Below are 12131 nucleotides of genomic sequence, written 5' to 3'. Positions count from 1 at the left end.
AGTTTTGTTTACAAAAACGTCCGAATTTTTTATAAACATTGCATCTAAAAAACATGAAGGCTAGACAATAACGTGCAGAAAGATAAAACATTTGAAAATCATTTTGAATGTTGAGTACACTTGGGTGTATCTTGTCCATGCAGTTCCCTGGGGCATGTATGTCTTGCTGTTTTGCAGGTCATTATCTTTGATTGTTGGCTAGAGCGGATGAGCCACAGTTTGTTCAGAGGTGTTTCAACATTGTCCTGTAGTGTGAGAGGTTGGGTCGTCCAAAGCAAGTTCAGAACTTGTCTCCTCAGCAGTTTCAAGATCAGTGTTGCCCCGACAGTCAGGTTTGAAGTTGATTGCAATCCCCAGCAAGGTTGAGGATGTTTTCCAACCAGGTCTGCAAGTGGCAGTTTTCCCAGCAGGTCTAAGGATTGTTAGTTCCCCAGCGAGCCTGAAGGTTACTATTTCCCCAGCGAAGGTATCTGTGGATAGTTTGTTCCTCAGCAGCCAGGTCTGAAGTGCTGTAATCCCCAGCAGGGTCGTGAATGCCTTTCTCCAGCAGCAGTGCTATTCCCCCGCACATTCGAGGTTGGTGTGTTCCCCAGCTTGAAACTCCCCAATTGAGTTGGTCTCTGCCGTCCCCAGAGTATCAGATCAGCAAAGCACCCCCGGCAGTGCGTCTCCCCACAGAGTTGGAGAATCTAATCAGAATTGTGTGCTCCGCGAAGCGATCATTTGCTCCCCAGCAGAAGTTTTCATCATTTTGCATCTTGCATGTAGTAATCATTGCATCCTCATATCGCGTAGCATTTCCATTCAGTATGGAGCATTACGCCATAAAAACTCAAACATATGCATACATGTGTTACACGGGATTGAATGGTATCCCCAGCAGAGGTGGACCGTTTTGCAACATCTGTATGGTACATTTGCAGCAGTTGTTCCTGACAGCATTCAGGATTGATAATTCCCCCAGAGAGATTTATTTCCTCACCCGTCCGTGAAAGGAAAGCGTGACTCCCCAACGTAGTCCCCGACAAGTGTCTGGCCTTGTCTTGACACATGTATATGTCATCCTTGTGATACCACTAAATGTCTGGTCATCCTTTTTTTGATGTCGGTAAACATCATCTTTCGATGTCGGCAAACATCGAGTTTTTCCAGTCATTGGTAAATGTCTAGTCATCCTTTTTTTTGATGTCGGTAAACATCATCTTTCGATGTCGGTAAACATCGAGTCCCATCCCAGTCATCGGTAAATGTCTGGTCATCCTTTTTTTGATGTCGGTAAACATCATCTTTCAATGTCGATAAACATCGAGTCCCATCCCAGTCATCGGTAAATGTCTGGTCATCTTTTTTTGATTTCGGTAAACATCATCTTTCGATGTCGGTAAACATCGAGTCCCATCCCAGTCATCGGTAAATGTCTGGTCATCCTTTTTTGATGTCGGTAAACATCATCTTTCGATGTCGGTAAACATCGAGTCCCATCCTAATCATCGGTAAATGTCTGGTCATCTTTTTTTGATGTCGGTAAACATCATCTTTCGATGTCGGTAAACATCGAGTCCCATCCCAGTCATCGGTAAATGTCTGGTCATCTTTTTTTGATGTCGGTAAACATCGAGTCCCATCCCAGTCATCGGTAAATGTCTGGTCGTCCTTTTTGGTGTCGGTAAATATCGAGTTTTCCCAGTCATCGATAAATGTCTGGTCGTCCTTTTTGGTGTCGGTAAACATCATCTTTCGATGTCGGTAAACATCGAGTTTTTCCAGTCATCGGTAAATGCCTGGTTTTGAAGTGTTTTCTTTATCAAATCCCCAGTAGAGTCGTCGGTAAACATCTTGTCTGGTTCCAGTTGTAAATATCTTTTTCCTCCCCAGCTGGAGCTGCCTTCGGTAAATGGCCCTACTTTTCTTGGTATCAGTGTATATCAAGTCGACTATTCCAAGCCGCCATCGGTAAATGGCCTCGCTTTCTTCGATATCGGTAAATATCGAATGCCCAACTTAGTTGACATCGGTAAATGGCCTCGCTTTCTGTGACATCTGTTCCCCAGCAGCCATCGGTAAATGGTCTTGCTGACGTCGATATCGGTAAATATCAAGTTGTTTTGAAGCCACCATTTGTAAATGGTCTTGCTTCCTTTTAATATCATATTCCCAGTTGAAGCCATCATCGGTAAATGGTCTTGCTTCCTTTTAATATCATATTCCCAGTTGAAGCCACCATCGGTAAATGGTCTTGCTTCCTTTTAATATCAAATTCCCAGTTGAAGCCACCATCGGTAAATGGTCCCGCTTCCTTTGGATGTTGTTTCCCAGCCTCCATCGGTAAATGGCATCGCTTTCCTGAGGTTTTGTTGTGCAACCGCCATCGGTAAACGGCCCCACATTTCTTTGATTCATCCCCTGCAGAGTGCAAATTTCTACGGTTCTTTGGTATTCAATCCCTGTTTACCTTGAAGGTCTGACAGCCGTTGCTCTCATTCGTTCAGGTTCCCAGTTCATTGAATAGGGGCAGCTGTAGCACCTCAAATTTGCACCTCCCATTTGTACATTCATTTCATTTTTAGGTCATTAACATTACACTAACATCACATTAACATTACCTTAACATTGCATATCATGTTGCATCTTATCAGTCAAGACTGGCATCAAGAGGATTCATCTGTGCAAGAGACCAAGCATTTCCATGAGATGAAGGCCCTATGTTTGTTCTTGAGAGTTTGTGTGAATCAAGGATCATTTTGAAGCAACCTGACCAAAGGCTAGAGGCTCAAAAGTCATCAGTACATGTCCAAGTCATCTGAGGCTCATAAAAGTCAACTGCAAGTCAACTGAGGGCTAGGAGGTGGAGAAATGATTTGAGACACTTCATTCATGTCCAAAAGAGGTTCATTCATCATGACAAGTGTCTACATTGAAGATTTTGAAGCCAGGTCAAAAGTTTCCAAAAATGGAAAGTGACCTGTAATTTGAAAGTTTCCAAAAATAGCAAGTTTTTGGACCAACTTCAACTCAACTTTCCAACATAAAAGAAGCTTCAAATGAAATTGTGTCCTACATTAAAGTTGAAGATCTTTCTCTCCCATTTCTAAAAAGTCCAAGATCATGAATTTATGATGAATGGTTAAGGAGTTATGATCAAATCATTGCAAAGTGTGCTTGAAACTTCAAATGGCCATATCTTTTGAATCAAAACTCCAAATTGAGTGGCTCTTCTTGCATTGTTCTCCTTTTGACTCATACTTTCCAAATACCTCATTACATGGCATGAAATTCACTCATACAACCATGTGCTCATGCATGTTATTTTTGAAGGAAAATTGTTAAAATCAAAATTGGTTGATCACATGAATACAATTCCAATTCTAATCTGTGCATTGGCTGATTTTGAGTGATTTTGGGCCTTCATTATGCACTGTTCATGTAGCCATTCCATGCATGAGGTGAAAATGGCAATTTGTGCATGCACCTTATTTTTTCATAATCTCAATTAACCTTGGCTTAGTGATGATTTCAGATTAATTAGCAGGTGGTATATAATGTTAATTGTAACTGCATTGCTCAGAACACACAATTTCAGATCTAGAAATCCATCTTTGCTCTCAATTTTTCTCTTCATTGATTTTCAAAAATTCCACACATAAACCCTCATTTTCTTGCATAATCATGAACATGGAGTGGTGTTGAGCAAGATTCAACGTGTGTTTGGTGGATTATGCCTCAAATTCGTGCATGCTACAAGCTTGAAGGTGTTAATGGAAATTTCAAATTAAGTTGGTTTCAAGCCTTCTCACGTGCTGTTTCTTGCATCAAACTTCTTTGGAGCTCAAAGCAAGCAAAATTGGACATTGCCAAGCCTTGGATCTACTGTTTTAGCCAACTGTTCTTCAAGAAGGTGAAATTTCGAATCTCATTATTCTCTATTTCATTGCCATAGTTCTGTAGGTCTTCTCTCCCTGATCATGCTGATATGAATATTATTGAAAATGGTGCATTATTGGTTGAGTTATGAGAAATTGAAGTTTACATGTCAAATTTGTTTTTGCTCGATTTGAATTTATGATGATGAATTAGAACAAATTGACATTGGATTTGGAATGTGTGATGCATGAGCTTCCGTTTGATGTGATTATTTCAAGTTTCTGGAAAAAAATTGTATGAAGGTTCACTGTTCATCATCGTCTTCACGAGGAAGACGATGTAGCGTCCACATAGCGACGGTTTTGCCACCGCCTGGTTCTTGTATATGTGGCTAGGGTTTTGTCCCCTTGTGCATGCCACGCTAGCGCTAGGTGTCCAAACGATTGGTCCAGGTTTCTTTGACCTTCGCCACGCATACATTTGACAGTGACTGTGAGTGCCACGTAATAAATAAAACGACAGCGTTTCAGTGGTAGCGCGCGCCTCATTTGAATTTGTACCGGGTTCGATCCTGGCTGGCTGCGCTTTTCAAATGTTTTAGCATTTTATGACTTTCCCTCCACATTTTCCATGCCTTGATCATTTTTATTTCACATTTTTTAGCCAACTTCTAAAATTCATATCTCATTGAATATTAATCCAAATCATCCCCAATTTTTTGCCAATTGATCCTTGTGATGTCTAGTTTTTTTTGGTGTGATCTCCTGATTTTTACCATGTCTGGATTGTTGAATGTTGTGGATTGATTGAACATGATGCAAAATGTTATATGTGATGCATTTTGGCTCATGAAATGCTCAAAATTAATCCAATGGCCATGAAATTTTGTGTGTAGGCTCTTAACATGTTGATTGACATTTTAGGCTTGGTTTGACATTTTTATCATGTTCCATCCCTGTTTTATGTACATGTTAATATGGTGTGACAATGCATGTCACACAATTGGATGTCCTATTTGATCATTTTCATTGATAGACCACTTGAACTCTTCTGCTTACAAGTTTTGGTATGTTGATTCTATTAGACATGTTGTATGCTCATGATTTTTTCCATAATTGTTTGGTGCATTTCTGATTTAATGTGCATTTTCACACATGAATGTCCAATTGATGATCGTGTTGTGTGTCTTTGCCATATTTTGTTCCCCACATGACTTTGCTTGATGATTTTGGTTTGGTCCTTTTTAGGACTTGTTCTTGATTGAATAAACATGCTTTGTGTTGAAAACCAAATTCTGTTTTGGCTTTTTGATCCACTTTTGGCCCTAGGCTTTGACCTAGTGGTTTGGACTTACATTTTGAGTTGTGAATTTCAGGTTCAAGTATGCATCTCCATGATTGATGTTGCTTCTTCATCTGAGCTTGGTCATTTGTTATTGTTGGCTAACACTTGTTTGTTTGTAGGCTTTGATGATAATTCACTTAAGTGTTTGCCTCATGGCTTACTCATAGTGCATATTGGATTGTCTGTCTGTTGAGACCTATTAACTGTTGTCTGTTTGTCTGAGCACTGTGCTGATTTGTTTAGTTGTTTACACATGTATCTAAGTTGCTTTAAGTTCATTTGAACTTTGCTTTGCTTTGCTTGTGGTTGGCATATCACTGAGGTAAATTCCTACACTTCATGTAGTTTGGAAGACATGTCATGTTACTTTGGCAGGCACCTGTCTGAAGCCCTCCTTAAGAGGCAATGTTTGTGTTTGTTTATCTTTGTGCCTTGTACATTCAAAGACCTCCTAAGTGAAGAGGCATTGGCAGATAAAAGGGATGTGCAATCCATCCCCTACTATTCAGTTGTGTCATTCATCCTGCTCACACCATGTGTTGATGCACTTTGAATAAAAACCCAAAATCTTGTTGTGTCAGTCATGTGGAGTATAGTCCCACATTCTGGACTCCCACACTTTCATTGTTTGAAGCTCTCCCAGGCCAGGGATAAGAGCTGTGAGGTCTTACCCTCACTTCCCATTTCATCTGCTTCACCCTAACTCTCAATGTTAGGGTTAAGAGCTAACAACACCCCTTTCCAGTTGGCTTGTTTGTCGAGGTTGATTTGACCCCTTGACTAAAGCCTAGCCTTGTATGAGCCACTTGTTTGCATATAGTGTGTGTGCTTGCTCTCTTGTGCTTGTGTTTGCTGATGTGTTGTTTAGGCTAGCTTGCTCCCTGTGCAGGTTAGGATTAGAGACCTCAACATAGGGATCGTATGCATGACAACTTCTAGGCTCGAGTCGTAGTCTCCCTAGTAGCTTGTTATCTCCCTAGTCTCTGGTTAGGTTAGAAGTTCTTTCCCTGTTAAGGGGAACTACGTCGCCCTGATCCTCATACCAGATGAGGTACGTAGGCAGGAGATGAGCAGATCTCTCCGGGCACCCTTTTCCTTTTTCAACCCTTGTGTTGTGTGTTTTGGTCTGGAGTCTGACATAAGTCCAGCGATTGGCAGTCGGTTTCTTGTGTGTGTTTGTTGGTCTGGAGTCTGACATAAGTCCAGCGATTGGCAGTCGGTTTCCTGTGTGTGTTTGTTGCTTCGGAGTCTGATGTAAGTCCAGTGATTGGCATTCAGTTTCCATGTTTGCCTGTGTGTTTGGAGTTGGATGTAAGACCAGCGATTGGCATTCGGTTTCCAGTTTTGTGTTTATTTGGCGTGCGTTAGCCGAGCTACGAGTGCTCTGATTCTTCTCTGGTTAGAGAAGATACGTATGCATAGGATGCGACATCCTAGCGAGCACGTTTCCCATTTCCCCGAACTACGTCGACTCTGATGTTTGTGTTTGACAAACTACGTAGGACCAGGATGCGACATCCTGCCGAGTCACCTTCTTCCGTCTTTCATCTGTGTTTCCTTCTAGTTTGTGCAGTTTTGAGCAGTTATTTAGCAACCTTTCTTCTATTCTTTCTGAGCGTGGATCCCGTCGAGTACGATGGATGCGTAGGGGTGCTAATACCTTCCCTTCGCATAACCGACTCCCGTATCTAGCAATCTCTGGTCGCGAGACCATTCCTTTCCAGGTTTACTTCGAGCGTTTCCTTTCCCTCCTTTGGGATAAATAACGCACGGTGGCGGCTCTGTGTCTTTTCCCGCCGGTTTTTCGCGTAATGCGACAAATAGCTACCAATTCCCAAGCACGTAGTGCTCCCAAATCACCAAGAGGTGACCCCACCAGATTCTAACTGAATTCCTTCCTGATTATTCCCTTCCAGCAATAGCTATATATAGCCACTCTCATGCACTTCATGTGTTCCTCATGCATTCACAACCACATCATCATCTTTCATTCCTTTTGTTTGTGGAGACATGACTGCTCAGATATTTTGATGACGACAAACCTTGCTTCATAGCTCAAGTCGGATTAACAAAAAGATTGATCAAGGCTTAAAGCTCGTGTATGAAGTTTCCATCAAATGATCAAGTCTCGGTGAATCACATGAAGATTCGGCTTTCACATGGATTAAGGTAACACTTAAACTCTAGATAATTATACAAGTGTTCACAACATGTTGCACTCATATCATAATCATTAAAAATAGTTTTATGCATCATCAAACCACCACACTTCATTTTCTAAAGTTATTTTTCAAAACTGTGTTAGAGTAACCGGTTATCACTTTTAGGGTAACTGATTACTCTGAGTAATTTTCAAACATTTTTTAAACGTTGGAACCATGTAACCAGTTATCCAATTTAAGGTAACCGGTTACCTCAAGCAAATTTCAAATTATTTTGTAACGTTGAATGCATGTAACCGGTTACCCTATTTAAGGTAACCGATTACCACTGATCCAGAATGAAAAATATTTGCATTTTTTCATGAAAACTCCTATGGTCTCTTCATCATGAAACATGGCATCTTTTGGATTATTGCATTCATCTTAGGAGGTGTTTTAGACATTATATAAGCATAATTTTTCAGATTTCAAAATTACCTCCTTGCAAAATTTTAAATCATTTTACACACATTCTCTCAAACTTTCTAAGTGTTCATCTAAACTTTCTTATAAGTGAAACCTTGCACAAACTGTCATTTTTTGCATTATAGTTTCATTTCATACAAAGAACACTTGTATAATTATTATGAGATTTGAGTGTTACAAAGGAGAAGATCAATTATTTAATTCATATACTTCAATTTTCATCTATTTCATCTTATACAAATTATTCAGAATTATATTCTTTGATTATAACTTATTCTTAGGATTGTTAAGGATACGTTTGTAAGGTGTTATCCTTGTTATCCGGTGTGTGGATACAAGAGATCCATTTGTGAGAAATTGAGTCTCGATTGGACTTTAAACATTGTAAATCCAAGAGGATTGTTCTTGGTGTGTTAGAATAGATAGAAAGACCTTAAGGTGTCTTGTCTAGGAATCTAACATTATAGTGAAATTCTCTTTCGTGTTGAAAGGGGAGTGGAGTACTCTCAATCTGTGAGGGGAACCACTATAAATCTATGTGTCATTTACTTTCCGCACTTTACCGCTTTTACATCACTTAAGCAACTCTCAAAGTAAAAGTCATAAACCGTCAAAAATCCGGAAAATACTCTAAGTGCCTCATTCACCCCCCTCTAAGGCACTCCTTAAACTTACATTGTCTTCTTCCTAGTATAAACTTTCAACACCCTTGGCCAAGGCCCCACTTCACTAATCACATTTCTATCATATATTATACGAGCTCTTAGGGTTGGTAAGTTTTCCATATTTACTGTACATAAGTCATATAAAAATTTAATTTTTGTTTACTAAGGTAAATTAGTATAATAAAGTAAAATCAAATTATTTCTTAATCTAAAAATATTTATCAAATATAATTTGGTCAAAATTTCCTGTCAAATTTTTATTAGTAGAAATAAATGCTAGTTAAAGTTATTTTTTAATTCAGTCCACATTTACTAATAAATCCTAGTCCTAAGGGAAATTAGATTCTTTAGGAGGAAGTCCTATATTTTAGGATCAGTTTCTTTTATTCCTATTTTATTGCCATGCAGTACTGGCTTTTGACTAATTCCATTTGTAAAGGCTATATAAGTCTGCTTTCAATTTCTAATGAATAACACGATTTTCCTCTCAATGTTTCTATTATTTCTAGTTCTTACAATTGGTATCAGAGCTCCACAAGGGGCCTGATATTGTTTGGGGAGTGAGTGTGTGAGAGGGGAAACACTAAGGGAGTAAAAGCGTGTGTGTGTGAGAAGAAACACCAAAGGATCAACATGTCTACATCTGAAAAGTTCGTACATTCGGTCATTCCAAAGTTCGATGGTCATTATGATTTTTGGGCAATGACGATGGAGAATTTTCTACGAAGTAAAGAGGTGTGGAACCTCGTATAAGAAGGAGTCCCAACACCGGCAATTGGAACTTCATCAATAAGTGAAGCGCAGAGAAAGAGTATGGAAGAGGCCAAGCTTAAAGATCTGAAGGTCAAAAATTATCTGTTTCAAGCTATTGACAGAGAAATTCTTGAAACGATTCTTGACAAGGGAACTTCAAAGGCAATATGGAGGTCCATGCAACAGAAGTATCAAGGATCCACAAAGGTGAAAAGAGCACAACTTCAAGCGTTGAGAAGAGAATTCGAGCTATTGACCATGAAAGAAGGCGAGAAGGTCGATAACTTCTTGGGACGGGCTCTCAATGTGGTAAACAAGATGAAATCAAATGGTGAAACAATGGAGCAAAGTACGGTGGTGAGCAAGATACTTAGATCTTTGACCTCTAAATTCAATTATGGTGTGTGCTCAATAGAGGAATCAAATGATTTGAGTACCTCAAGTATTGATGAACTGCATGACAGTGTCCTTATTCATGAGCAAAGAATGCAGGGATTTCAGACAGAAGAACATGTATTGAAAATAAACCGTAATGATAGATCAATCAAAGGAAGATGAGGTAGAGGTGTATTCAGAGGAGGACATGGCAGAGGAAGAGGAAGACTATCTCTAAACAAAGCAATTGTTGAGTGCTTTAAATGTCACAAGTTGGGTCACTTTTAGTATGAGTGCCCTGACTGGGAGAAGAAGGCCAATTATGCGGAGCTGGAGGAAGAAGAAGAAATCTTATTAATGGCGTATAAAGAGATGTGTCAACCCACACAAGAAGAAGCTTGGTTCTTAGACTCTGGCTGCAACAATTATATGACGGGAAACAAAAATTGGTTTTTAGAAATGGAGGAAGGATTTTGCAAAATTGTGAAGCTTGGAAATGATACAACAATGAATGTTGTGGCAAAAGGAAACATACGTGTGCAAATGAATGGCATTACTCAGGTGATATTCGATGTTTACTTTGTTCCTGAGCTTAACAATTTGCTAAGCTTAAGATAACTCCAAGAAAAAGGGTTGGCAATTTTAATTCAAAATGGCACCTGCAAAGTATTTCATACGGATAAAGGTTTAATTATGCACACTAATATGAAGGGAAATAGGATGTTCGATTTGACAACTTCTGCAGCACCAAACAAAAATGCCATGTGTCTACAAGTTGAAACGGTGTCGGAGAAAGAAACTCAATTGTGGCATTGTTGCTTTGGACACCTTAACTACAAGGGGCTCAATACACTTTCAGGCAAGAAGATGGTCATTGGATTACCTTCCCTGAAGTCTCCAAAGAAGATATGCACTACATGCCTAATTGGAAAACAACATAGAGAGTCAATACCAAAGAAAAACTCATGGAGGGCCTCAAAAAAGCTTCAGCTAGTTCATGCTTATATTTGTGGTCCGATCACGCCATCTTCAAACAGTAACAAGAGATATATGTTAAGCTTTATTGATGACTTTACTCGTAAATCTTGGATTTATTTCTTACATGAAAAATCAGAAGCATTTGGTATGTTCAAAATTTTCAAGGCATATGTTGAGAAAGAAGTGGGTGCATTCATCACTTGTTTAAGAACTGATAAAGGTGGTGAATTTACCTCGAATGAGTTTGAAGAATCCTGTAAAGATCAAGGAATCTGTAGGCAATTGACGGTTGCATATACTCCTCAACAAAATGGAGTCGCCGAGAGAAAAAAACAGGACGATCATGAACGCAGTAAGAGCTGTTAGATGGTGTGTTCACGTATAAAATAGAAGTCCAACTTCAGCAATAGATCACATAACCCCTGAAGAAGCATGGACTAGTGTAATACCAAGAGTTGACTATTTTCGGATTTTCGAATGCATAGCTCATGCTCATGTACCAAACCAAAAGAGAAGCAAGCTAGACGACAAAAGCAAAAGGTGTGTATTTTTGGGAGTTAGTGATGAGTCTAAAGCTTACAAATTATTTGATCCTATTGCAAAGAAAGTCATTGTGAACAAAGATGTAGTGTTTGAAGAAGAAAAGAGTTAGGATTGGGGAAGAACTGAAGAAGAATGCAAAGTTGGTGTTCTAGATTGGGAAGAAGAAGAAAACGAACAAGGTAGTAAAGACCAAGGACCTGCAGAAAATGATGAACAAAACAGTGGTGATATCAATCAAGATGCATCCTCAAGCAGTTTAAACGAGACCGGGTCACCGGTGTCGCTACCGGGATTTCACGATAACAAAACCGGGACTAAAGAGATGCCAAAGAGAGGCAAAGTCAGAAGAGTCGCCGCCGAATTTTATTTAGTTTACCTCTATCGGAGAGGAGAGGGGAAATAGTCAATAAAACCCTCGGAAAAGAGACGCGCACGGGAAGTGCTAAAAGAGAATAAGGAATCGGTCTCGCAACCGAGATTTGGGTTCGGAAGTCGGTTACGTAAGGGGAAGGTATTAGCACCCCTTACGTCCATGGTACTCCATGGGAACCATTTGGGTTGTTTTACATACATGGGATTTTATCTATTATTGTTTTATTTTCAAAAGAATGCGTGAAAAGAGGGGGGCGTTTTTGTTATTATAGTGCTCGCCAAGGATTGTGGCCCTTATGCCTATGTATCACTCATTCGGGGATGAGGAATCAGAGCTCCGTAGTTCGGAGTAGAAAATGTTTGTGTATTGGTTGATTTTACCTTTGAGAAAAGGGTTTTCGGGGAGATGCCATAAGGCACAAAAATGAGTTTGATGAGTTGTATTGTTTTTACCTTGAATAAGGGTTTTATGAAAGAATGTTTGTGATTATATTATACTAAAGTCTATGGGCGGAGGTGATTATTCTAGACAATAAGCCAAGCGTCTTGCATCCAAAATAATCAGAGTAAGGGTAGGAATGCTCCATTCTCACTCATTCTCCGCCACTTAAGG

The 12131-nt window shown here is 39.6% G+C and overlaps 1 protein-coding gene across 1 annotated transcript; it reads left to right on the top strand.

Moving 5' to 3' along the window:
• The first annotated feature begins 9310 nt into the window (after positions 1-9310).
• Positions 9311-10243, top strand: LOC127114184 (uncharacterized). The gene is made up of 2 exons (XM_051046543.1): positions 9311-9763; positions 9914-10243. The coding sequence occupies exons 1-2, from the start codon at positions 9311-9313 to the stop codon at positions 10241-10243; spliced, it is 783 nt and encodes a 260-aa protein (XP_050902500.1).
• The last annotated feature ends 1888 nt before the right edge of the window (positions 10244-12131 follow it).

Source organism: Lathyrus oleraceus, chromosome 1, assembly GCF_024323335.1.
Source record: "Lathyrus oleraceus cultivar Zhongwan6 chromosome 1, CAAS_Psat_ZW6_1.0, whole genome shotgun sequence".
NCBI lineage: Eukaryota > Viridiplantae > Streptophyta > Magnoliopsida > Fabales > Fabaceae > Lathyrus > Lathyrus oleraceus.
The sequence above is the reverse complement of the archived record's forward strand: the minus strand, read 5'-3'. Positions and strand labels throughout refer to the sequence as shown.

Bases quoted from the DNA above. Each gene is read 5' to 3' on its own strand.
- LOC127114184 (XM_051046543.1), top strand. From the start codon at position 9,311: ATGGAAGAGGCCAAGCTTAAAGATCTGAAGGTCAAAAATTATCTGTTT. The intron at 9,764-9,913 runs GTATTGAAAATA...GGTCACTTTTAG, and splicing joins GATTTCAGACAGAAGAACAT to TATGAGTGCCCTGACTGGGA.